Source organism: Schistosoma haematobium, chromosome 4, assembly GCF_000699445.3.
Source record: "Schistosoma haematobium chromosome 4, whole genome shotgun sequence".
Lineage (NCBI taxonomy): Eukaryota > Metazoa > Platyhelminthes > Trematoda > Strigeidida > Schistosomatidae > Schistosoma > Schistosoma haematobium.
In genome coordinates, this window is record NC_067199.1 from 12,296,394 (window position 1) to 12,322,298 (window position 25,905).

The 25,905-nt window shown below is 31.0% G+C and overlaps 1 protein-coding gene across 1 annotated transcript in view; it reads right to left on the minus strand.

The window, feature by feature from the left end:
* Positions 1–2,997: 2,997 nt before the first annotated feature.
* The window catches only part of DOC2B (Double C2-like domain-containing protein beta), an 86,635-nt gene continuing 63,727 nt past the window's right edge, over positions 2,998–25,905 (minus strand). The window contains exons 9-13 of the mRNA XM_051215685.1: positions 24,877–25,061; positions 16,619–16,742; positions 15,329–15,489; positions 7,722–7,803; positions 2,998–4,766 (exon numbers count right to left, since the gene is read on the minus strand). Coding sequence (XP_051066214.1) covers positions 4,515–4,766; positions 7,722–7,803; positions 15,329–15,489; positions 16,619–16,742; positions 24,877–25,061 — 804 coding nt within the window. The 3' untranslated portion in view covers positions 2,998–4,514. The remainder of the gene's footprint in view (positions 4,767–7,721; positions 7,804–15,328; positions 15,490–16,618; positions 16,743–24,876; positions 25,062–25,905) is intronic.

The following is a 25,905-nucleotide window of genomic DNA, read 5'->3' on the forward strand; positions in this document are numbered from 1 at the left end:
ATGTTCGTTTACTCCCGACTCATTCATTCGACTCGCTTGTTCACTTGCTTGTCTGCTTGCTTTTTCGCAATACTTTTTCATGCTTGCCTAAAGTATTTGTAATTCTGGTTATCTGTGTGTTGTGCATTAATAAACTTAATCTACACTTCGTATTCACCTTCTGATTAATACACCGTTGAGACATTATCTAGTAACGGTTATCAGGACGCACTGTTTACGAAGTTTAAGGGTTATATCGAATACCGACCACCACAAGATATTTAATTGAAAACACAATGAAATATGAATATTTCTTTGTTAGTAAATGTTAGACGAACATTGTGTAGGTGTAAACGCAATCCGTTTTGGGTATGAATACGGTCATTTCTTAGTGGTACTACAAAAAATTAGAAATATTTACTCATTATATGACTTATACGAAAAAAACAGTAAGCGGCATCCCGTATAATTTATTTATTCTAATCAATAATCGTCAAGTTTTTTATAAAATCACAGACTGACATCAGCTGGGTAACTCTTGAAAACCCAATACTCCTAGATAGTTGTTAAGTCTTAGTTTCAGATTACTTAACAATGACTATCCACAATTCCAAGTGGGATCCAAGTCGTGCACGTAAAAGTTTACATAAAGCAAAATATCTTTAAGCTATTGAGTTGAAATTCAGTAGTCTATATTTTCTAGACTGTGATATTATTTGTTTACTATTGAATAGTGACTAATTTCAGCTCTTGGAAATTTTTAATTCCAAATTGAATCATCTCCATAAATCCTGTATTCAGTAGATAAGCTGTAGTTAAATTTGTCACATTTTGAGAAAAAGTCAGCGTAATTCGATTCCAGTGTTTGCAAATGAAGAGAGCGAAAAATAGTAGGAGATGCTATCTTAATTCGAAACAAACTTAACCCGAAGATATAATCAGTTATAAAGGTTTATATTCATTATTTTATCGACATTCAAAAATGAATTCGATCAGTTTCTATTTCCATACTTGCTTCTTGAACATGTACTTTTGTATTACTCACATTTAGAACTTGGGCATATTCTTTATCAGTATCTAGCATTGTGAACTAGAATTCCCATTTATGCTGCATTCTGAACATTTAAAGAAATGAATACATGGTATATCAACTCTGAAATTCCGAGAATGTCAAATTTATTAGTGTTAACAAAGATAAAACATGCATCATGGATTCTACGACTAACCACTGATTCCAATGAGATTATAATTTATGGATGAACCAATTAAATTAAGGATATCAAGTCTTGGATTTGAGCCTTAAATTCATTAATCCATATAGTTAAATAGCATTTTCGGGGGTTTAAAGCTGATGTCAGTTCATGATGACTAATAACCATAAATTCTAACTCTAAATCCTAATTTTAATTCTTCTTATTAATTTATATTTAACGCTCTTTTGACCCTGGTAAGTAAGAGAGTAATCCCATGGTCACTTTCGTGTCTCTCAAAGGTTGTTCATAAGGTAAGCCTCAACGTTATTCTTTAAACAGACTATTAGTTATCGTTTATTGGATAAACTATTTGCATAAAAAAAAACATTAAATGTCAGAAGGTTAAATTAATTCTATGATAAATTTATAGTTTTGATAAAACTTTTGTCGTAGAACTAAGAATAATGGTGAATCACTTGAACAGAATAGAGAAGAGGAAATATTTGTTACATTGTAAATTGAAATTTCTAAGAAATGTACATTTTAGACTTATCAATAGACTAAACTCAGTATCCTTTTTTTTTGTTCATCGTTTTTCACTTCAGATAATTTATGATCAAGCATGATTGTTATTCATTATAGTTACCATGCACTGATTCTAATATGTAGGATTGTTTAAAATATATTAATATTTAATCATTAAATGTGTAATATCGTCAAACTTTATTGTTTTTTATTGTATGGTCTCTAAACGGATATCGTTTCCCTTAGTTTATATATCCTGTCGTCACTTTTAGCTATTACTAGCCATTATTAAGTACAGGGTTAAGTTTTGATTAGACTAATAAAAATTAGGATTTTAATTATGTAGAAACCATTTGAGACTTGACTTGTTGTATGAAAAATATTAATATCAGAAGGGGTTTTGTGGATATTATAGTAATTTTATTAGTTGAGATCATGAGTTAATTGAAGCCAGACCACCATAGAAAAGCTGGAAGCACTAGACGGCTGTTTCCTCCTATTATGGGACTCATCAGCAGTGCTCATTCTAGATCCCGCCTCGCAAGATTTGAACCCAGGACCTATTGGTCGCACAATGGGATGAAACGGTCGTCCAGTGCTTCCAGGTTTTTCATGGTGGTCTAGCTTCAATTAAATCATGATCTCAACTAGAAAAAATATTGGACTGACAAAAAATAGTTTTGTCAATAAATCATGACTATATCTTCCTTAAGTATCTCATAAGTCCAGGAAAACTGTAACAGTTTTTATTTTAAATTAAGAACTTTATTCTAAAGCATTTCGTCAATAGAATCAACATGACGTAATCACGGTATTTCACACATATCATATTAAAATAACAATATTTTACTTTGATTGATTATCACTTCGTCTCATTTTTCAACACATAATTCACAAAACATAAATGTTGGACATGAAACCTAAATCTCAATTTCTAATTACCCTACTCGATTCAACTCGTTTCCATAGTGAGACTATAATTTATGGATGACATTTGAGCGACGCTAAAGTGACCTTGTGAGTGTCCACCTAATAAGTAGGACTAAATTAACGTTATAAACTAGTGTGAGTAATTAGAATTATAACGTATAATTGATGGTTAATGTTAGGAATTAGATTTAGGTTTTTCATCACGAACTGACATCAGCTCTAATGCCAAAACTCTATTTAGCCAAATGGATGAGTGAATTTCGTGCCAAAATCCAAGACCTGTTATCTTAAACGTGATTGATTCGTCCATAAATTCTAATCTCACTGTTTCCATATTAGAATAGAAAAAAATTAATGAAAAAAAATCATCTTAAACATTTGCTCAGTGTTATTGTTTTATTAAATCTGTTCAATTGTTCAATATTACATAAATTTAAACTTGATAATCAACATTTGAATAACAATAACAATATTTTTCACAGTACATATATATTCCTTATGATAATTAAATAGATAAAATCAAGATCGAAAATGTACACTTACATAAGAATATATGCACATACACACATACATTCCTACATAAATACACGCGCAAACATACACAGGATCAAGACACTTAACATGAGCTCTTCCACAACAACAACAGAAACAACAACGACCAACTATTCCTCGTTTTATAAACTTTAAAAAGTAAACAATTCACAGAAAAAAATTGTTTTTTTTTTATATATTGTATGTGGAGAAAAAAATACACCAATAGAAAGAGGAAAAAATAGATCTGAAAATGATAGATAACATTTTGTCCCCCCCCATTTTTTTAAAAAAAAAGAGAACCAAATAAACGAATAAACATTCTGTAAAATCAAATAAACATTTTATATAATAATAACAGTAATAATAATAATAATAATAAAATGTTGTGTAAATAAACAAGCAAAAAATAAATTTTCTTCTTTTAGAAAATTAATTAGCAGGATATAAAGGTATTAATTAATTAATTCAATGAATCAATTTGTTCATCTGAATTGTTGTTTATACATTTCACACTTTGAATAAATAAACAACAACAATAGAAAAAAAACAAAACAAAAAAACAAATCAATGAAGAAGAAAAAAGGAAAAAGAAATATGGATATATTTTCTATATCATTTTATTTATGTCAATATAATAGTTGTCTCTTATTAAAACAATAAATAATGATGATTTTTTTTCATTCAAGGTGAAAAAAAGATTCATTCAAAACAAATTGAAAGAAGCAAATGTAATAAGTATGAATTTTTAAAAAAAAGAAGCAAATAACAAGAACGAGAACAACAACAACAACACTAGGTGAAATATAACAGAATTAATAATCAAGTGTACAATATATATGATAGACAAACATTGAACATATAATATTTGAATGATTGAATTCGAGATAACCAATCATATCCCCCCCGACACACATACATACACACACACACACACACGTACATACATAAACACAAACATGGAAACATAAAGAAAAAATATATTTAAAATTTACACATAGGGAACTTACACAAACACAATAAATATACATGTCAACTAGATTGATCAATATGATTTTATTTATTTATTTATACAATAAACATAAAATGAAATGAAAGACAAACAAACAAAAATGATTGCGGATTCAAAGTGTTAATGCATTCTTCATAGTTTGTTTAAACAATAATAATAATAATAATAATAGTAATAATGATAGTAATAGTAATAATAATAGTAATAATAGTGGAAATCTTTTTTTTATTTAAATCACACATAATTTACACAGATTTAAGCTGTAAGCTAACAACAATAAAGGAAATAAGAGGTAAATTTTTAATGAAATAATGAATATTATAATTTAGAAATAAAAAAAAAATTTAATCACAAACACCTGGTGTTGTAAATTGATTACCATTTTCAGTTCTATTCGATAATTGAAACCATGCTTCAATACGACGATATGGTGGTCTAAATACAGCTAACCATAATTCACGTCTTTCAGCTTTAGCACCAGCACCTAATGTTAAACCACCAATAAAATCATTACTTGGACCATGATCAAAATCCCATACAGTTATTTCAAGTGTTCGACTACCAGCTTCAGATGCATTTAAATCATAGAAAAATGTCTAAATTTCAATGATAAATAAAGGAATGTTTTTTTTATTTAAAAATCGTTAAAATTATATAGATTATTTTATAGATGCTATGAAAAAATCAATCAACTTTTCAAGATTCAAGTCCTATTGACAAAAAGAGCTTGTAGTGTCGGTTACTATGTTAAGCTAATATACCTTATTCTAGCATTCGGACAGCCCATTCTATTCATCCTATTTGAGTCACATTCTGACCTTGTTAATTAGCTGCTTATCAATCTTCACTGTTTTTATATGAGCGCGTAAGCGTGTGTACATTTCTTATCTCATTACTCATCACATGTCTGTAACTTACTTTTGTGTAACTATAAACATTGATTAACGCTTAGTTAAATGGGGAGTTGACTTACCAGCCATCTCCACTGAGCGTCGTTTTGCTTCATTCTATTCCATTCACTTTATATACAAAATATATGTATTCAAAAGTCCATTCTTGTTATTTGACTTATCTAAATCCGTTATTGACTAACGTGATTTAAGTCGATGATTATATACGAGGATAGGAGATAACAAACATTCATTACGATCTAATTGGAGTCAGATCCACGGGCCGCCAAAGTGGAGAGCCCGTTAACAAACATCATCCGATCTAAACGACGATTAAATAACGGGCCTACATAAGGTGATGGGTCAATAAGAAAAAATTTAAACAAGAAAAGTACGTGGATAGGACAGTACACACATTTCTTTATCTTTGTAACTCGGTTGTACAAAAGAAACCTGATCAAAACTCTTGGTTATTAAATACTACTGATATGGTTGAAGAAGAGCTAAACGCCCTGAGTAATACGCTAAGGGAAAACTGATACCCCGGAAAATTTCATCAACTGATTAATGAAATGTTTAATTAGGTACGTTATAGAAGGAAAAAATATACATAACGACATTGGTCAGTAGATAATCAGGGAGAGAAAAAGAAAAGGAAGTAATAATATAATTGACAATTTCTACAAAGTTTCAATTTCTCTAACTCTTCCTGCTCTAAATGTTTTGTTACAGGTGACAAAGTGAATGATAGGATAAAATTGAACTTAGATGTTACCATACATTCTCTTCGATAAATGATAAATGCACAAAAAACCTTTACTAACAATCCAACTAAAGATACTGATGACAGATTTTTAGATGGATATTCTAAAGCAATTCAGTGAAAAGTCATGAATTGTGAATTCAAAGATTTTAGTGACATGATAGTTATATGCTGACTGATGATTGATTAGTAATTAATATAGTTTTTAGTCCTTAATCGCGATCAAGTTCTTTCTGAATGATTTAACATCACAAACAATATGTTTAGATGTAAAATTGTCGTATGTTAGTTGCCAGGACACTTTCGATTTTATACTAGTTGACACGCAGAAGCAAGAAATGATTAGTCCTGAAATAAATGATATTCAGTTTCATGGTAAAAAGATGGTACCCCTGATCTATTCAAGCCGTAAGATGAAGTCCTGTCAAGCTGATATATTCAAATTGAATTATACAGATTCACATCTGATGTACAGCATCGTTCCCATCAATATTTCAAATATATCTCACTGATGAGTGCCAAACTTCACAAAATGTGAGTTTATATCCTACTACTGACATCTGTAAACAATCTTTTATTCAGATAGTTTCTTCAGTCGACTCTAATCTTTACTGCTTCCTGGTTTTCTGTAGTTTATCAACTAATATTTATTGGTTCATGATCACCTTTGTCAATTTCTCCTAATTTTCATTGTTCATAGATATCATTTTTCTTTTCAATATTTTGTTACAGATAAATAGATTGAAAAGAAGAAAATAATAAGATTAAGTGAAAATTAATCCTTATTGTGTTTTTGGGTTAAATCGTTGACATGGTAACATGCGATGATAGATTAAGGTATAACTTATTACAGTATATAAATTATAATGATAATTTTGAAATTATATGTATGTATATACATATTTAGAGGCCCTAAACTAGGGTTTTAGTATTAGAGAATTAAGCAATTAGTTCCTTTTATAAACTTCGATAGAGCAATGAGAAGACATAGTTGATCTGAAAAATATGATATATTTACGCTATACATTTCGAACCAAACAATCAAGGGTTATGGAACATGTGCTTAGATGGCTTCAAAACCAATTAATGTCAAATGTTCTGATCAACGTGGGGAGTAGAAACTCATGTTCATCGATAGCAAAACACAGAATTGACATCGATACAGCTTTTAAAACGTTGTATAGGAATTTTCAAAGACGAATTCCCATATTTAGAGCTTTGGCTATTCGTAAATTTAAACCTTCCTCATGTATACAAAAACAAGTTGTCGTAACCTTGAATTTACTCTGGTAATCCTTAAGCCATTTTATGATCTAGGGCACTGTGACAATTTCCCATTCTTTCTATATGATGTCAATCTTTTTTCTCCTTTATTTCTTTGTTTACGTGAATTTACATTTAATTGACTTTTATTAATTTTCATATAATATACCTTAGCAAGTATATGTATGACCAGATTGTTCAAAATGTATAGCACAAATACATCACATTTTTCAGATCAACACCGTCTTCTCATTTCTCTATCAAAACATATGAAAACTAATGAATAGCAAAGATTTCATTTTACTGTAAGATATTTTGATATTACTGAAAAGATATAATTGACTCTCAACTCTATAATTTTGCTTCCAACCATTATTATTGATTTAGACAAGATTAATATCAGAAGGGGTATTTTTGTGTAGATATTACAGTAATTTTAATAGTTGAGATCATGAGTTGATTGAAGCTAGACCATTATGAAAAACCTGGAAGCACTAGACAACCGTTTCGACATATTGCGGGACTCCTCAGCAGCGCACATCCACGACTAAACATCCAAGATTAAACAGTCACCAATTTCTGAAAATATTTATAATTAATATTCAATCAGGAAATGACTTATTTTGATAACTTACTTCATGAAATTCTGGAAATAGAGTAGCTTTTTTGACTTGAGTTTTTTGTTTTGTTTTCTTAGTTTTATCTGGTCGAAGGTATCTATGTTTATGGAAAATACAAATACATATATAACATAAATATATAATAAAATCTCAAATAGTGTGTATAATACAATCACTGATTTCTTTTTAATTTAATAAATGCACAACGAAAACTTAATAAAATATTCAGTGCTAAATGTATGGAATTAGAAGTATTAGGTAATCAAAGTTAATCACTTCTTGAAAGAGCTGAAGGTGATGAATTCAATCACTGTCAAAACAGTAAATCCCCACTGCTGAGTAGTCCCAAATTGAAATGAATCAACTAGGTAATAAATCTTGGTTTCCAGTGATTACCTAACTAAAGACACTCTTTGTCGTTTAGTATGAGTTTGGAATACAGATATATTAGCAGTTTAAAAGTTATTTATATATATTCAAATAATTGAATTCATGAGTCAATTGAAGCCAGACGATCATGGAGAACCTGGAAGCACTGGATGACATTTTCGTTCTGATATGGGACTCTTCAGCAGTTAGACATTAACACCGTTGGATGTCGGCCGACTCAGTGGTCTAGAGGTTAAGCATTTGCACGCAGGACTGATAGGTCCCAGGTTCAAGTCCCACGGAGAGAGATCGTTGATGCGCACTGCTGAGGAGTTTCATACTAGGATGAAACTGCTGTCCAGTGCTCCTAAGTTTTTCATGGTCGTTTATCTTCAATTGACTCATGAATTTAACTATTTAATTACTAAAATCTCTACAAAACTCTCTTCTGATAATATTCAAATAATTTGTTACATACATTTTAGTATCTACTAGTATCTGTTAATAAATGCTGCTAAAATGCCGTTTCACATTGTATAATTGTGTCTCTACAACATATTCATATTGCTGACATAAACTAGAAGTTAGTATCTTTATTGTACAGTAACTTAATAATACAACCAAGACAGACTTTATGAAATGTTTATTTGACTGGTTGCATGTAAATATATTAAACTACTATCTACGAAATGTATAAAATATGAATTAAGTCATAAATTGAGCCGGATAGTAAGTATGACAAATATTTCTGACAGAAAGCGAGACATCCATTCCTCTATTCATTTTTTAGTTGTATTATTTTTGACGATTTTATAAACAGAAGTGATATTTAACACTAGTTAATAAACAACCAATGTAAATATCTCAACCCTGTAAGAGGTCAGTCATGGTTTGAATAGCTTTGTAATAATATCTCAAACTAGGAGGCTGTGTGACGTGGGTTTGTACTTGACAGGAAATATTAGTTATCTCAACGTTTCTGACACTCTCAAAGCAAGAGTATTATCCCTACAATCGAAGAATATATGGAACTCAAAACAACTGTCAACCGATATCAATGTCAGAATCTTCAATGGGACTGTCAAGACAATCCTACTGTATGGAGCTGAAACTTGGAGAACTACCAAAAACATCATCAAAATTGTACGGGTATTTACAAACAGTTGTCTATTCAAAATACTCAGTTGGAGAGAACGAACTAGCTTCTGGCTGAAGAGGAAATTAGAAAAATATTTTGAAAGTTTTTGGAAACATATTGAGGAAATCAAATTGCGTTACGAAGCAATTGCTAACTCTTAATATTAAAGGGAAACGGAAGGAAGGAAGACCAAGGAATATACTGTGTCGGGAATTGGAAGCAGACATGAAAAGAAGGAATAGCTATTGGAAAGAACTGAAAAGGATTGTTCAGGACAGGGTAGAGAATTCTGATAGTCAGCGTATGCTCCTCCAAAAAGGTTAACAGGTGTAAATAAGGAAGTAAGTTATGACACCCATTTCTGTTAATTGTCAACAAACATAAAAACTAAGTTTTGGGTTTACTGCGGACTTGTATCAATCATATAAAATAAGAGATACTAAGCTAAACTGATAATCCTGCTAAAATTTAGCATATAGAAACATAGAATTTTCTGATATTGGACTTCTTAGAAGATATTTTGATATAAAAGATATTTCTATAAAAGGGATCTCTTGAATTTTCACAAACTTTCTAGCTTTTAGCTGTTTGTCCCTCTCCCTTTCCCTATGTGACTAAATGAGTACATATTTCGTGACCATCTATGTACTCATTTTATAATATACGAAATCTCCCTATATATTTATTATTTCTTAGAAACACGTTATTTTAAAGTAAATGAAAAACATAAAAGAAAAGTCATCAGTTAATTATTTAAGATAAGTATCTATGATAATCATTCTGTATTGTTTACTTAACTCTATCATTCATTGTTTATTTTTTTTAAGAAAAAAAGAGAAAAAAAAGAAAAAGTAAACATTATGTATTCAACAGTTGTATTATTATTAATACTTATATTATTATTATTATATTCAATTAATAATAAACTAGGCTAATAATATATCTATCTAGAAAGAAGTCAATTGTAAGCTTACATTACATAATAAAAAAATTATATCGTTAGTTTTAATTACATTTTTTTTAGTTTTTTTTATTATTTTGAACAAAAAAAATAGAGAAAAATAAATTAGGTCATAAACCTAATTTCCTCTATAAATTGTTAGATTTCCTTTTTCTTCTTCTTCTTTTTTTTCTTCTTAGAATCTTAAAATCAATAAAGAATACTCCGCTAACCTTTACATTTTCTTTTATTTATTGATTTGTATTATTAGGAATTTATTTTTTTTGTTTTTTGTTTGTTGTTTTTTAGTTTTTTAAATAAATTCATCCTTAAATAAATAATATTTTATGATAAAATATTTTTCTTTTCTTTTCTTTCTTTTTTTATTTTAATGAAAAATGGATTTATCCTGTCTTTATTACTCTCTCTCTCTATCGCTTAGTTTCTCTCTTTCTCTTTCTCTTTTTTTCTTTTTCTTTGTTAATGTTCAGAATTAAGATTTAGTTTCATTATGTTTATGTTTATTTTTTTTTAAAAATAAGAAAGAAAAATAAAAAAATGTTTTAAATGAAGCGCCAACAATAGAAATGAATTCATTTTTATTTATTTATATTTTTGAAAAATCATATTTTGATTTGTTACGTAAATTGTAGGTCAATTTTATTTGATGAATTCAATGTTCAATTTAGAAAGTTTTAAGTGAAACATTCAATTTCTATGCATATTATAGATATAGATTAAATATATATATATAAATGAAAGGAAATATATGATGGATGTATACGCTAAAAAGTCATTTGCATGCAACTTACGAAGAAAGAAAACAAGTAAAGAAAACCTTTTAAGGGAGGAATATAATTGAACTTATATATTGGTGTCATTTAAATTTATACCTTTATTGTATTAGTAAATCAACTGTTATATAAACTATTCTATACAGAATATCAGTTGAAAAAATCTTCATAAGTTAGATATTTAAAAAGAAAAAGATCTATTTAGAAGATATCATATCAACGAATGAAGTTATATAAAGAACTATTGTAAAACAGGAAAAATAAAATGATGAACGACTGTATTATTGTAATGTGAGATTTGTCAGTAGTGTACATACACATATTTGTACGGATTCGAGATCACCACACACCACATTAGCACAGAGATGCAGTTTTCGATTCAAATCCCGTAGTGGTAGAGGTAGTAAGAGTATAAGCAGTAATCGGAAAGATCAGTGTTTGGAGATGTTACTTAAAGAGTATAATACAGTGAAATAAATTTGAGAAGAAAAAAAAACGAGACAAGGAGATCAAAATTTGGGAGAACACAAAGAGTGTATGCATCTGCTCCATTGCAAACGATTTTGAGCCATGTCATTCAGGGTCTCTAACCATCGGTTCCTATCATCTTGCGGTCCCCAACCAGGTAGTCTACACGTACCAGCATGACTCAGTCCACTTGTCAGTGACTTCATGGACTTGTGCCATGCTTTGATCTGGCCGCCCCTAGCTTTCTTCCAACCTACTCCTATACCACTGAACACAGCACGTCGATGCAGTCGGTGGTTGGGCATACGTAACACGTGTCCCAGCCATCTCCACTGATGAAGTTCCACTACTTCATCAATTGATTTGCCATCCTTACCTAGTACCCGTTTCCTAACAACTGCGTTGTTTACTCGATGGTACCAGGATATACGAGCTATGTTTCGAAGACACCTATGATCGAATACTAGTAACCTACGAATATCCTCTACTCTTACCGGCCATGTTTCACTACCATAAAGTAGGACGGGACGAACTGCTGCGCAGTAAACCCGTTCTTTGGTTGATAGACGGATATCTCGCCTACGCCATAAATGACGCAAGTTGGCAAAAGCAAGCTAGTCGAGCCTTCTGTATCCGTGCTGAGATTTCGTCACACACCAGACCACAAGGGTTGACGAGACTTCCAAGATAGGTGAAGCGGTCGATACGCTCATCTACTACACTCCCTATCATTAGTTCGGGTATCGATGCAACCCATTCCTGAAGCAAAATTTTGCATTTCCATGGGGAGAATTGCATGCCGAACATGCATGCATTGTTGCTTAGAATGGTCAGAAGACTCTGCATTTTGTTAGCGTCTTCACCAAATAGAACTATTTCATCGGCATATTCTAAGTCAACATGTGAATCTCCCGGTAAAAGTTCAAGCCCTGGAAATTTAGGTGAGGGAAGTGTTATCTCTAAAAGCACGTCTACGACAAAGTTAAACAAGAATGGATAGAGTGGACAACCTTGAGGAACACCACTTGAGGTAATCAATTCTGATGACAGTTCTCCATAAGCTCTCACTCGACCAGTTGTGTTCGAGTAGAGAGCCCTTATAAGGTTAATTTACTTTTTTGGTAGTCCTTTCAATAACAAACACTGACATAGAACCTTACGATCAACAGAGTCGAATACTGCCTTAAGGTCGAGAAATACTACGATTGTGGGGCGTTTGAATGTGTGTCTGTGTTCTAGAACCTGACGTAGTGTGAATATCTGATCTATACAACCACGTCCAGGTCGAAAACCAGCCTGATCTTCTCTAGTCTGTTTTTCACGACCTTTAGTTGGGCGTCGAAGTATAACTGTTCAGTGAGTATATTATCTATATTCCTCTTATTATAAGCTTCATTTTGACCCATAGATTATTATTATGATACGATTTATTATTTTTAAATTATACTCAGCTTATTAATTACCACCAACCTCCACTTTCACAGCCACTTTTGAGCTTGAACTCGTATAAATATTATTTCTTATTTTATTGTATGGTGCGGTCTGTTTGGCTGGCACATAAACAGAGTATGTTTGAAATAAAGGATTCGTATAGTGGGAGCTATTATTGGCGTTCTAGATTCAAGTGGACGGGCTAGGCGAACAAAGGACCAATAAAGATTGTAGGCTACTCATACCACTCGGACGTCATTGATTTAACACAGTACTAAGATTGAATAAGTCGTATTTCGATTGGAGAATAAATCACGTGATAACTAGCCGGGATTAAAGACACAACAAAATTAGAATCACTAGGATAAAAACTAGGGTCCAATTGCCAGAAGTTGTAACCAGTAGAGTCAACCAGTCTGAAATGAGGTCGTCACTAATCTCTGACATTCAATGATGTTCATAATATCCAATGTATTTCTGAGTTTAGATATGAATTTAAATTCACTAAATGATATCCATGAAAATCTGAAAAGCCTCGATTAATACTAATTTTTTAGAGCTATGATTGAAGCTAATGACAATCCACAAGTCAGTGTTGTATTCTGGAGATGAATCATTTTTTTTATTATATGATAGGTTTCGAAAAATAAGATAGCCATTTCGTAGAGTTGTTTTATTAGAATTTCACTACTCATTAATATAAACGTGGAATTGAATTTATATATAATCTTTCTGTATCCTTCTATCAAAAACAGGTTTTGAGGTTCTTAAACTCACGAGAAAGTACCAAGACTTAAAACACAAAACATAACTAATAATAATTAAAAGTTTCAACTAGTGACTGACCAATATTGCAACATGAATTACTTCGAATGTCATAAAGCTGATTATCGTCTTCTAGGACACAATATTCCACATACTATTTTCTCATAACTAATGAATAAAAAGGTTTTCTCATTAATAAATATTCCTCAATTATAAGAACTCCTTTAAACAGTCTGATTAATTTCCAAAGTTAACGAAAGATGTAACAAAGATACATTCAAAAGGTTTTCTTTCATTCACATGAATTATTCATTCATTTCTGTCGTGTAAGTCAATAAATTTCGAATCCCGCTAGCGCGATCGTGGGTGTTCATTTCTGAAGAATCCTATACGAGGACGAAACGTCCTTTCAGGTTCTTCATGGTGAACTAGCTTTAATTGCCTGATAAATTCAACTATTAAATTACTACAATCTCCATAAAACCCCATTCTGATAAATTTCAAAACATCGAAGAATTTAAATACTATCCTCAACTGGAGAAATTCGAAAAAAAGCTCCTAATCTTAATTTCAACTCAATCATCATGCTTGTGCAATCTCGTGAAATGTGGAACCTTCTTTAAGATTAAAACTCTCATTACCTTACGTTAAGATCGAAGAAGATAATATTCAGCTAACAATGGCTCATTTATTTCAAAATAATCATAGTGTCAGTTTAAGTCAATCATTTACAATGATTCATTAGGTTAGTAATTTTATATCAAAGTCAGTCAAACTCAACTTTTTACAAATGGCAAAAGTAATAGTCATTCGGATTCAAAAATCAGAGAAGTGTGTGCTTAGGAAATATGTTCAACCCCTTCTCTTATTTTAGTCAACCTCTGGGCCAGTAAGTCACTGATAATCTTAATTTTAGAATTACCTAATTTGAATAGTGTGCTTACAAGCTCAGTACTTTTATATTCTCATAAGTCAATGATGATTGTAATAATAATAATAATAATAATAATAATAATACAAAGAAATGTAGATAAAAATAACAATGGGAATAATATCTGAATAAGATTAATTTCGTTGCAAGATAACAATCAATCTTCTTAACTTGAGGACAATTTATTTAGTACTCAACCCACTGCATTATTCTCTTTTACCGAATGCGTGCACTGTGTGGTCATCCACATTTAATCTGATTTGTAATTAAATCATTATTTCTTTGTCACTTTGTTACTCATATCTGTTCTGATCAATAAACTCACAGTTTCATTTCACGTATAAGCTCATTTAAGTTATCATTGTGTGTTGGTCATTTCAACATTAACGATTCTATTTTATTTTACAAACAATCCTAAATTCATATACACAGACAATGGTGGCCAGCAATGGAATCCAGAATGCGCATTACGTCCTATTTACAACTCGTCAACCGAATAAATGTATAGTGTTTTACTGATTGATTTCCTGTCGAATTAGCACGTTACTACTAACTAACCATTAAGTAGTGGCTAATGTTCAAGGGTTTCTAGTAAACTTTTTTAACTACCGAGTAGTAAATACAGTTCAGTCACTTAATTCGGTAATCGAAATTTAAACTTTATTCAATGATATTTGATCAATACTAGGTTGGTAACAATGTGATATTTATCAAAATTTAGTAATCAATTAGTATACCATTATTTATAATAGAATTTATATCAAGTTAATAAAAGCAACAGCTTACAGTTTGACAAAAGGATCAGAGAATCCATTAAGATCCATTGGAGCTAAATTAGCGCAACGAATTACTTCAACATATAATTGTTTACGATCTTCTAAATAGCCAAGACCTAGTTGTATTTTACCACGTGTTGGGCACGCTAAATCAAATTCACCACGTTGTATCTAGTAAATAAGATAAAACTTTATTATCATTAAGTTGATTTATTGTAATAAATTACATAAATTAGTTTATTTAATATTTAAGCGAAAAATGTCTTGAAACACGTAAATAGAGAAAGAAATCGAAAATAAAAATGTCTACTTATTGATGAGATTAGTTTATAGATCGCGCTACATCAAAAAATCATCGATAAAAAATTCTTTGTGTTATCTTTGGAACTTAAAGGTTTTGAAACTGATCCATGGTGTAAAGTAGTAAGGATACAATGTGGAGAGATGTCAAACCTAGAAGACACGGGTGTTTTAAATGATACCTGATTTTTGATGATTCTAGAAACTGTTCAGTAACATGTTAATTAATGGTTCAAATCCAGAGTTTGCTTCCATTTCGTATTATAAACGACACTATGAAATCCCATTTAAGTATGTAAAACTAAGAGTTTCTAACTAATTATCTCTAAACATCTTCTGGCATCACTTCTTTTGTTTTATGTAGATTGAAAATTGTTACTTCACCTCAATAAATCTGATTGATATGCTGAGTATTAGTTGGTATGTAACGATTTGTAATTTTAACTACCCCCGAAGCAATGGCCAAATCTATGGTCACTAGTCAATGATTAGGTTCAGTTTCATAGTTGATTTGTAGCTTACACAATCGTATGTGCTATATCATTTCTATATTTAACAACTAAATATCTTAAAGCATCATATTTCTAATCAGAATCAAATTGTAAACAGTTGGTAAAGCGTAATATGTAACAATCATAGTTTTTTTAAATACCAGATATAGCTGGTTTTTATCAAATACTATTGAGAAGTTTACATCTACTCTATGTGAATGTGTTACGTGATAGATGTTTGGAATCGAATAGCTTCTTTCTGATCTTGACTCATGGAGTGTCAGTACTTTCTAATAATTTATTTTTGACAAAATGATACAGAGTATCAGAGTGAGTTGAAGAATGCTGGTTGGCGGCGGATACTTCATTGGTAGTAACAGGCGTAAGTAAGTAAGTAATACAAAGTACAATATTAATGAAGTAAATACAAGTTGAAGCTTGTAAGAAGTAATAAATTCACTACATTCTTTTGGTAAAACTATTATATACAATAAAAACAATAAAACTACCGGTTTATGTGGGCCAAGTGGAACTGAGAAATCGGTTAAACGATTAGGAATCAATTGAGATAATTGTAATCGATATTCTCCAAGCCAGTCAGAACCATACAAATCTTCATCAAGTACAGCTAATCTAAATTATAAAATAAGATTTCATTATAATAATAAAATATTTTTGTATGAGGTTAATCATCCTTATTCAATGTTTAATAAAAGTGTAACGTTTAGCGTTTCAGGGCATTTTTCTGTTCATTTAATGAGTTAATGCTCTATATGAGAGAATAATTTTCACTAGAGGCTTTATATCAGTTATTAAAAATTATTTGTATATATATTTTGTATAAAGAATTGTAAAATTTAAATACAGTTTTTGTCATGAGTCCATAATTCCTCAAGTTTGAAATTATGTAAGAACTCATAGAATTGTAGTACATTACAATTTAACTGTGACGGCGGACCACGGGTGAACTCGAGGAAGCCATAGGAGGCTCAGAAGGAGCTGAAGATATTCGATCCAATCACCATTTGGTAGAATATTCTAGAATTTCTAAGTGTAGCTTCCTGATTGGATAACGTCAATAACCCCCTGTATGCGGATGGGTGGACTGTAATGATTTTTTCGTTCTTACTAGAAACTATAAATACCTGACAATTTTGTACTATAATTGACACTGTTTGGAATAATATTCCTTTCATTAGTCTTCTGTCTTCTTATTGTGATTTGGAAGTGTTTTGGTGTTCTAGTGCTCAGTTATAAACAGTATATCAAGAGAACAACCTTTCAAGATATAAAATTAACAAAATTTGAAAATGTGAACCATAGAATTTTGCTTCAATCGTTCAAAAGTGTTTAGTTGTTATGAATTTTTTTCACTGTTTTTGGTTCTTTAATAGACAATAAGTATAGGGAAGCGGAAAATAGAAAGTCCAGATAACACATTACGTAGGGAAATAGAAGCAGATATGAAAAGGATGAATAACAACTGGAATGAACTGGAAAGGATTTCCCATGACAGGGTTAGATAGAGAGTGCTGGTGGGCGGCCTATGCTCCTCCATGAGAAGTAACAGGCTTAATTAGGTAGGTGTGTAAAACCATATGAAAAGTCTAAAACTAGGACAAATGCAACGATCTAATTCATTCCAATTTCGAAAATCGTTTAGTATATATCAATTACTAATAAGAATTATCTTATCTAACCAACAACAAAAAAAGAAATGGATACATGCAATATATGACAGATTGAAAAAAAGTAAATGCATGATTTATTGATGATAATGGTTCATAACAGTCAATGATAAATTTTTCAGATTATATATATGTATATATGTACATTGTTTTATGAATAGATTGGTTGACATTTATCCTTTATATTCACATATAAGAATCTTCTATGTATTGAGGTCTCACAATGTCTCACAATTAGATTATCACTTCTAAAAGAAATAAACGTTTATTTAGTCAGTATTCATCAGTCTATTCTTTCGAATAAATAATTGACTAGAGTCAGTTAATAAGCCATATGTTAATTATAGATATTTCACTGATTGAAATCATGAGTCAATTGAAGCTAGACCACCATGGAAAACCTGGAAGCACTGGACGGCCGTTTCGTTCTAGTATGAAACTCCTCAGCAGTGAGCATCCACGATCCCTCCCCCCGCGAGATTTGAACCCAGGACCTATCAGTCTCGCTCTAGGCACTTAACCAACTAGACCACTGAGTCGGCCGGCATCCAACGGTGTTAATGTCTAACTTCAACCAATCCACGAAGTTGCGCCACCGTATGCCATTGTCTTCAGTGAGTTCCCATCTCACAACAGACCTGGTAACGACGTCTCACTAGAACTCCAGGATTGTCTCCTGAAGTCAGTCACTAGTGAGCAGGTGATTATTACTTTCAGAATGAGTGTCTCGCTTCAATTGACTCATGATTTCAACCAGTGAAATTTCTAAAAATCTCCACAAAACCCATTCTGATAATATACATATTTCTTAGTCAAGTTTTGTTCATTTTAGAAATCTATATTGACATTAATAATGATTGGGAAATAAGAAATCCTATTAATTTTTTCATTAGTTCCAAATCAGTTTCATTACGACTGTTTGTAAATAGAGTGAAAAAAGAAATGCCAATTATGATTTATAAATTTTGAGGGTTAGCTTATTACCTTATACGAATATTCGTCAAGATTAGAACGAATAGTTTGACAGAAATAGAGTGCCAAATATAAAGAAGTTCTTCAGGGTAATAATCAAGTCCAGACAAGTTAGCTGGATGACACGTTGGAATTATTTTAAATTTCAATCGCTGAGATTATGTCAAATATAATTTTCACACATAATGATTTAGCTTATTACCGTTTAGTAGTAAGTATAATTATGATACAAGAGAATAGAGTCAAAGAATTTAGGCCATATTAGTACAGTTCTGATGGTTCTATAGTCAACTATATTTATAGATTCTAAGTTTAATAAATAGTGTTGTCATATAATTGATAATTAATTGTGGGGGATGCTACTGATGTCGACAGATATAAGTAGCATGTATCATCCATCAAAAGTGAAATACCTGGAAGCAGAAGGTTAAGAAAATCAAAGAAAAGAAAACGACAACAAACGATAATTGATGTGGAAATGAAAGAACAATGAAGTCTGTGATAATTGATTGATATTTTACAAATGAATTATTTATTGTAAAGTTCTCAGATTTTACTCTAATATATTCTATAATTTTGTATTCAAACACATTTGATTGTCCCTATTTTTGTTCTCATTCACTAAAAATTTAATATTGTGTAATGTAATGTAAGAAGCTTACTCTTAAGAAACGTATCAGTGTGTCAGTGAATGATATACAAAGTTGTGTATAAAAAAGATTATACTTTCCTTGATGAATCTTAGATTAACTGTTACAGATCTGAGAAGAAGCACGGAATAAAATTGACGGCTTAGAATCAACTAGACGATTTGGACTTCGTAAATGACATGGACCTTCTATCCCATACACCCGAGCAAATTCAGATGAAGATAACCAGTGTAGCTGCAGCCTCTGCATCAGTAGACCTGATATAGATACAGATACAACATGGAGAACACCAGTCCAATCACACTTGATGGAGAAACTCTGGATGACATTCAAACTTTCACGTACTTGGTCAGCATCATCGATGAATAACGAGGATCGGATGCAGACCTAAAGGCAAGGATTGACAAAGCAAGAACAGCATTCCTACAATTGAAGAACAAATGGACCTCAAAGTAACTATCTGTAAGCCAACATCAAATTCAGAATCTTCAATACGAACATCAATACGGTTCTACTGTACGGAGCTGAAACTACCGTAAACATCATCAAAAAAGTGCAAGTATTTATAAACAGTTACCTACGTAAAATACTTAATAAACGTTGGCTGCATACCATCGGCAGCAGCCCACTGTGTGAGAGAACAAACCAGATTGCAGCTGAAGAGGAAATTAGAAAACTTTGCAGGTGAATAGGACATACATTACGGAAATCACCAAACTGCATCACGAGGTAAGCGCTAACCCGGAGTCCTAAGAGGAAATGGAAAAGAGGAAGGACGAATAACGCACTACGTCGGGAATGGGAAGCAGACATGAAAAGAATGATTAGCAACTGGAAGCAAGTGGAAAGGATTGTCCAGGACAGGGTTGGATAGAGAATGCTGATGGTCGGTCTATGCTCCTCCATGAGGAGTAACAGACATGAGTAAATAAGTTATAACATACAGTGAGCGATGTTTTATTTTCAGGGACAGTTTATAATTTAGTCCAAGCCGTGAAAAAATTTCATCGTTTAAAGTTACAATTTTGCTATTTTTGTAAAACTGAAAATTATTTAAGAACTTATGTCATATTTTTGTTTAGTATTATGACTCTTGGTTGACATATTTGTTTATTTTATTTATTTTAACAGATAGATATTGGTACAAGGAGGCACCGAATACATATACGCCACACAAATCTCATTTGATATGTGTGAGGGCTGGAATACTGCCAGGGTGCCCAAACCGAAGCAGGTGGTTTACCTAGGGGTCCACAGCCTAAGCCTTCGACATGAAGGTCTGATCCACAAGACATTGGAGCATCGAAAGTAGATGCAGTCCCATGATAGCCGGTGACCGAAAATTGGTTCATACTCCATTTGTTCCCACAGGATACTGGAGCACATGTGCACCATTGGTTGACATATATGTTTCCTATATGGATTACGTCGATATAGTCTTTGAGAACACAAGTTTTAATATCAAAGATAGAACATGACTAACAGTGTAACCCCAAAAAAGAATAAAAACTACGTACTCAATTCCATTGTTAACCATGTTTCATCAAAAAACAAAAAACAACCTTGAGGTAATACCACTTTTTTTTCAACAATGACAGTTTAACACTTAGTTTAAGGTATTTTATGTGTAACAAAAATGCACTTAAAGCTTGTTCTTAATTTAAAATAAAATAATAATCGGTCACTATTTACACAGAATACACAATCATAATACTTTTAGCCTACTACCTTAAAACAATTTAATCTTTATTCAATAAAAGACAGTAATTTTTATTTAAATGAGGAAAAGTATGGAATCCTTTGATTATAGATTTTTATTTTTTTTAAAAAAAAGGCGTAGAGAGTAACATTCATTTTCTAGAAACATCCGTATTCAATTCTGTTGCTTTAATGATTGACCTTAAACAAACAAACAAACAAATAAATAAATAAAATAAGCGGATTTATTGAATTGTAGAAATGAGGTTAAATTAGTAATATGTAACAAAATCAATCATTTATTCTTTATTTTATAATAAGTAAATTCATTTATGATACTTTGAATATAATGATTAGTTGTTTTCAGAAAACTTTTAATCTAATTAAAGTGATATTATTTTTTTAGAATAATTGTTTAGTACATTGGCCGTAGCCAGCGCTTGCTTTCAATTCGGATACGGGAACATATCCCAGATTGTTATAAATAAAAATAATAATAAAAATAACAATCAACCCAATGCTCAATTTATTCGAAATTATCAAATCAAACCTTGGTAATGACACCTATATCCCAGATTGGTTCTATAAGGGTGAAACGAAAGCAGTTAGGAGTTCTATACTTGAACACCTAATCGACTATAACCATTCTACAGATCCACAATTTGATTTTAAAGTTGTTTATATGATTCGTTCAAATCTACCCAGATTACTTCGCATCCAACTTTTAAAAATAGCCGAAGCTCTTACCATCCAGGAGCTTAAACCAGAACTATGCGTACAAAAGAAATACGTCTTATCGTTATCGTTACCTTGGCCTTAATTATTTTGATTATCCAATAATAATAATAATAATAATAATAATAATAATAATAATTATTATTATTATTATTATTACTGCATTCCCCCCCTTTACTTATGTCTTATATTCTAATTATTTTATTCGTAAATGCTCATTATATCACCTCATTTATTTTTTATACCTCTATGACCTTTAATGATTATAACAAAAACATTTTAATCATCTTATTATAATCACTAAATCTATTGTTATTACTCGTATTACATAACCTGGTATCATAATCTTTCTATTACGTCATCTTGGTTATTCATGTTCATATTTCCTCACGGAATTAGAACTTTAACAAAGAATTTTCATATATATATATATGTGATTGTACAGCTTGATAATAAATTCGTTGAAAAGAGTTCCCTTCGATGAACTTCGTGTTTTAATTTTAATGTTTAAATGGGAATTATCTGTCAACCTCTTTTTTTCTTTAAATAAATGAAAGATTAAAGCTAGATCACCATGGAAAACCTAGAAGCACTGGACAGCTGTTTCGTCCTAGTATGGGACTCCTCAGCAGTGCACATCCACGATCCTGCTTCCAGCGACATTCGAACTCAGGACCTATCAATCTCGCGTGCGAATGCTTAACCTCCAGACCAATGAGTCGACCGGCATCTAATTGTGTTAATGTCTAATTTCAACCAATCCATAAAATTGCGTCCAGGTCTCCATGGTGTTCTAGCTCATGATTTCAACTATTGAAATTTCTAAAATCTCCACAAAACCCCTTCTGAAGATAAAAGATTAATTGAATAGTTTAATAAAACAATAAACAAAAATGAATGAATATGAGATTAATAATCAATTTTGTTTTACTGTATATAGAAAATATAAATTATTTGTTGATTAGTTACATAACATAGAAACAAATATCAAGTTTTAATATGGTAACTGAGAGATTATTTACTGAATATAGATAATAAAAAATCATTGTATAATGAATGGGAACATAAATAGGGACAATCAAATGTGTGTGAATACAAAATTATAGAATATATTAGAGTAAAATCTGAGAACTTTACAATAAATAATTCATTTGTAAAATATCAATCAATTATCACAGACTTCATTGTTCTTTCATTTCCACATCAATTATCGTTTGTTGTCGTTTTCTTTTCTTTGATTTTCTTAACCTTCTGCTTCCAGGTATTTCACTTTTGATGGATGATACATGCTACTTATATCTGTTGATATCAGTAGCATGCACCAAAATTGGTGATATGGTGGAGAAATAAATGTTAACAAGAAACACTATTGACCGATTATTTCATACTCACTAACTGTATACTAAAAGTTCATTTGATATTGTCTGTTTGATGTTTAGAACTGCAACTGATCAGTCTCTTACTGGCGTATGAACACCCTGTGTGGATTGCCTTGATATTGCCTTAATTCACAAGGATTGTAAGCAAAGATGGATAGTGGTTAGCAGTGGGATTCAGAACGCGCGTTTCATCCCAGTTGGGACTCGTCACCTGGGTGTACCTGTATTTCAGAGCTGATGTTTACGCTGGGACTTAAACTCAGTACCGTTCACTTCAAACACCATCGCGTCATCCACTTAGCTATTGAGCGTTCATAGCCACTAGTTTGTGCAATGGGGTGAATTTTAAATTTAGTCGGTATTGTTTACTTGAATGTTCCGATTGATGTATACTAACAGTCTGTGTTATTATTTGAACAAGAGAGATATCCAATTGTATTCTTTTTTTTGGAGTCATGATGAATTTCTAAGTAATTTTCATCATGGATTGATATGAACAAGTGAATTAGAGAATATCAGAGGCTGCCTAATAGTTGCTTAATTATAGTTTAAGGAGCTACGAATTACAATGTTTAATCTGGATGTAATATATGACAACAATTATTTATAGTCAAATGATAAATAACTTTATTTGATGGTTATGTTTGTATTTTTAAATCTTAAAGAGTTAGTAATTTATCAACGAAAATTCTGTTTAATCTACAGTATGTTAATACTACTTAAATAGTTTATTGTAAAAGACACAGATTGTTTTGTACACGTTCTTTGAATACATCGTAGTTGATGGGTCTTTAAAAAAACAAGTTATTTGATTATATTTTTAGTGTTGAAGCTATTCTATCAAGATATTATCGAGTAGACCGGATAGAAGTTGGTTTAATATTTAGCAGTAGTAGTAGTAGTAGTAGTAGTAGTAGTAGTAGCAGGAGTAGTAGTAGTAATAATAATAATAGTAGTAGTAGTTGTTGTAGCAGGAATAGTAGTAGTATCAGTTGTACTCGCAGTAGTAGTATTAGTAGTAGTCGTAGTAGTAGTAGTAGTAGTAGTAGTAGTAGTCGTAGTAGTAGTCGTAGTAGTAATCAAACTTTAAATATATAGTAATGGTTCAATAAAATCCATTGAGAGCAATAATGATAATTAATGTGAATTTTCAACTAAAACTAATTTATTCTGAATAGGGAAGGTTTTTTTAAGAGCTACGTATGATAATTAGTTTTCCAATTGGTTTAATCAATTGATACTCTTAAGTAGCAGTGATTAATGTTAATATAAACCCTTAAAGATATAAATAGTTTTCTTAAATATTTAAGATACACCATATTGATAATAGTTAAAGATCATGTAATCTAAATACAGTACTTCTTATAACTATCTAATAATGAATATACAAGTGAATATGTTCCTAACTGAACAGTAAATACTATACAGTTCTTGAGTATTAATAATGTTTACTTAAAAACTATAAATAAATGCCTGTTATAATCTATGTAACGGAAACAATAAAATGAAACAACTATCCAATGCTTCTAAGTTTTCAATGGTGGTCTAACATCAATCTATTCATGAACTCAATCAAAAACTCACTAAAATCTCCACAACCCTATACTGATTAAAGAAAAGTACACACACACACATACAATCCCACCTTAATGTTTTTAATTGAATATTTTTTCCATCAAATGGTTCAAAAGTTAATGCTTCATTCCAAACTGGATTTAAACATTGTGGTCGTGTTGATGTACGTGGTGTTGTACTATTATGACTTGTTGGTAATAATTGACATACAACATAAGGATCAGATAAACCATTTGCATCCATTGCAATTAAATTCTAAAATAATATAAATCAAAATGGAATAGAATTGATATAGATTATATATTTATTATGATTTGGACAAATGAAATTAATATAGTTACAACGTTTTACTAGACAATCTTTTACAAGCTTCTTCAATAAACGAATTACAATTATCACATATCAATGAAGTCAAAAACTCTTTCTTTTCCAATAAACAACGATTGAATTATATTCACATAATAATTCGAATCTCGCAGAGAAGCAAGGTCATGGATGCGCACTGCTGAGGAGTCCCACAATAGGACGAAACGGCCGTCTAGTGCTTCTAGGGTTTCCATAGCTTCAACTGACTCATGATCTTAACCATTGAAATTTGACTTTATTAATGTGTACATTAATTATCTATTACGTAACATATCGAAATTTTTGCATGCAATGATATATTCTCATGCATATATTATCTATAACTTACTTTGGTAATTTTATATGACCTAAGCCTATGACTAGATTATTCTAAACTTCAATGTTATTAAAAATACAATGAGTTTTTACTAAAGTATCTATTGTGTGAAAAATAAGGTTAAAATTGTCTGATTACATGTTGGAAATTTTAGACAGATGTATTAGAAAAACAAATTGTAATAGCTACCTAAACAGTCGAATGTATGTTGTTGTTGTTGTTTGTGATGATGATGATGATGAGTAAGAAATAGTTATTTGATACAACTATAATTATTTAATAGTTAATAACTCCAAAATTAAATCTAATGACACATTAACCTGTCTGTTGACATTATTTGTCCATATTTGTAATGCTTCTCTGATCCACCAAAGTGACTAGTACCTATGTGGTTGCGCCACAGGATTGAGATGTACT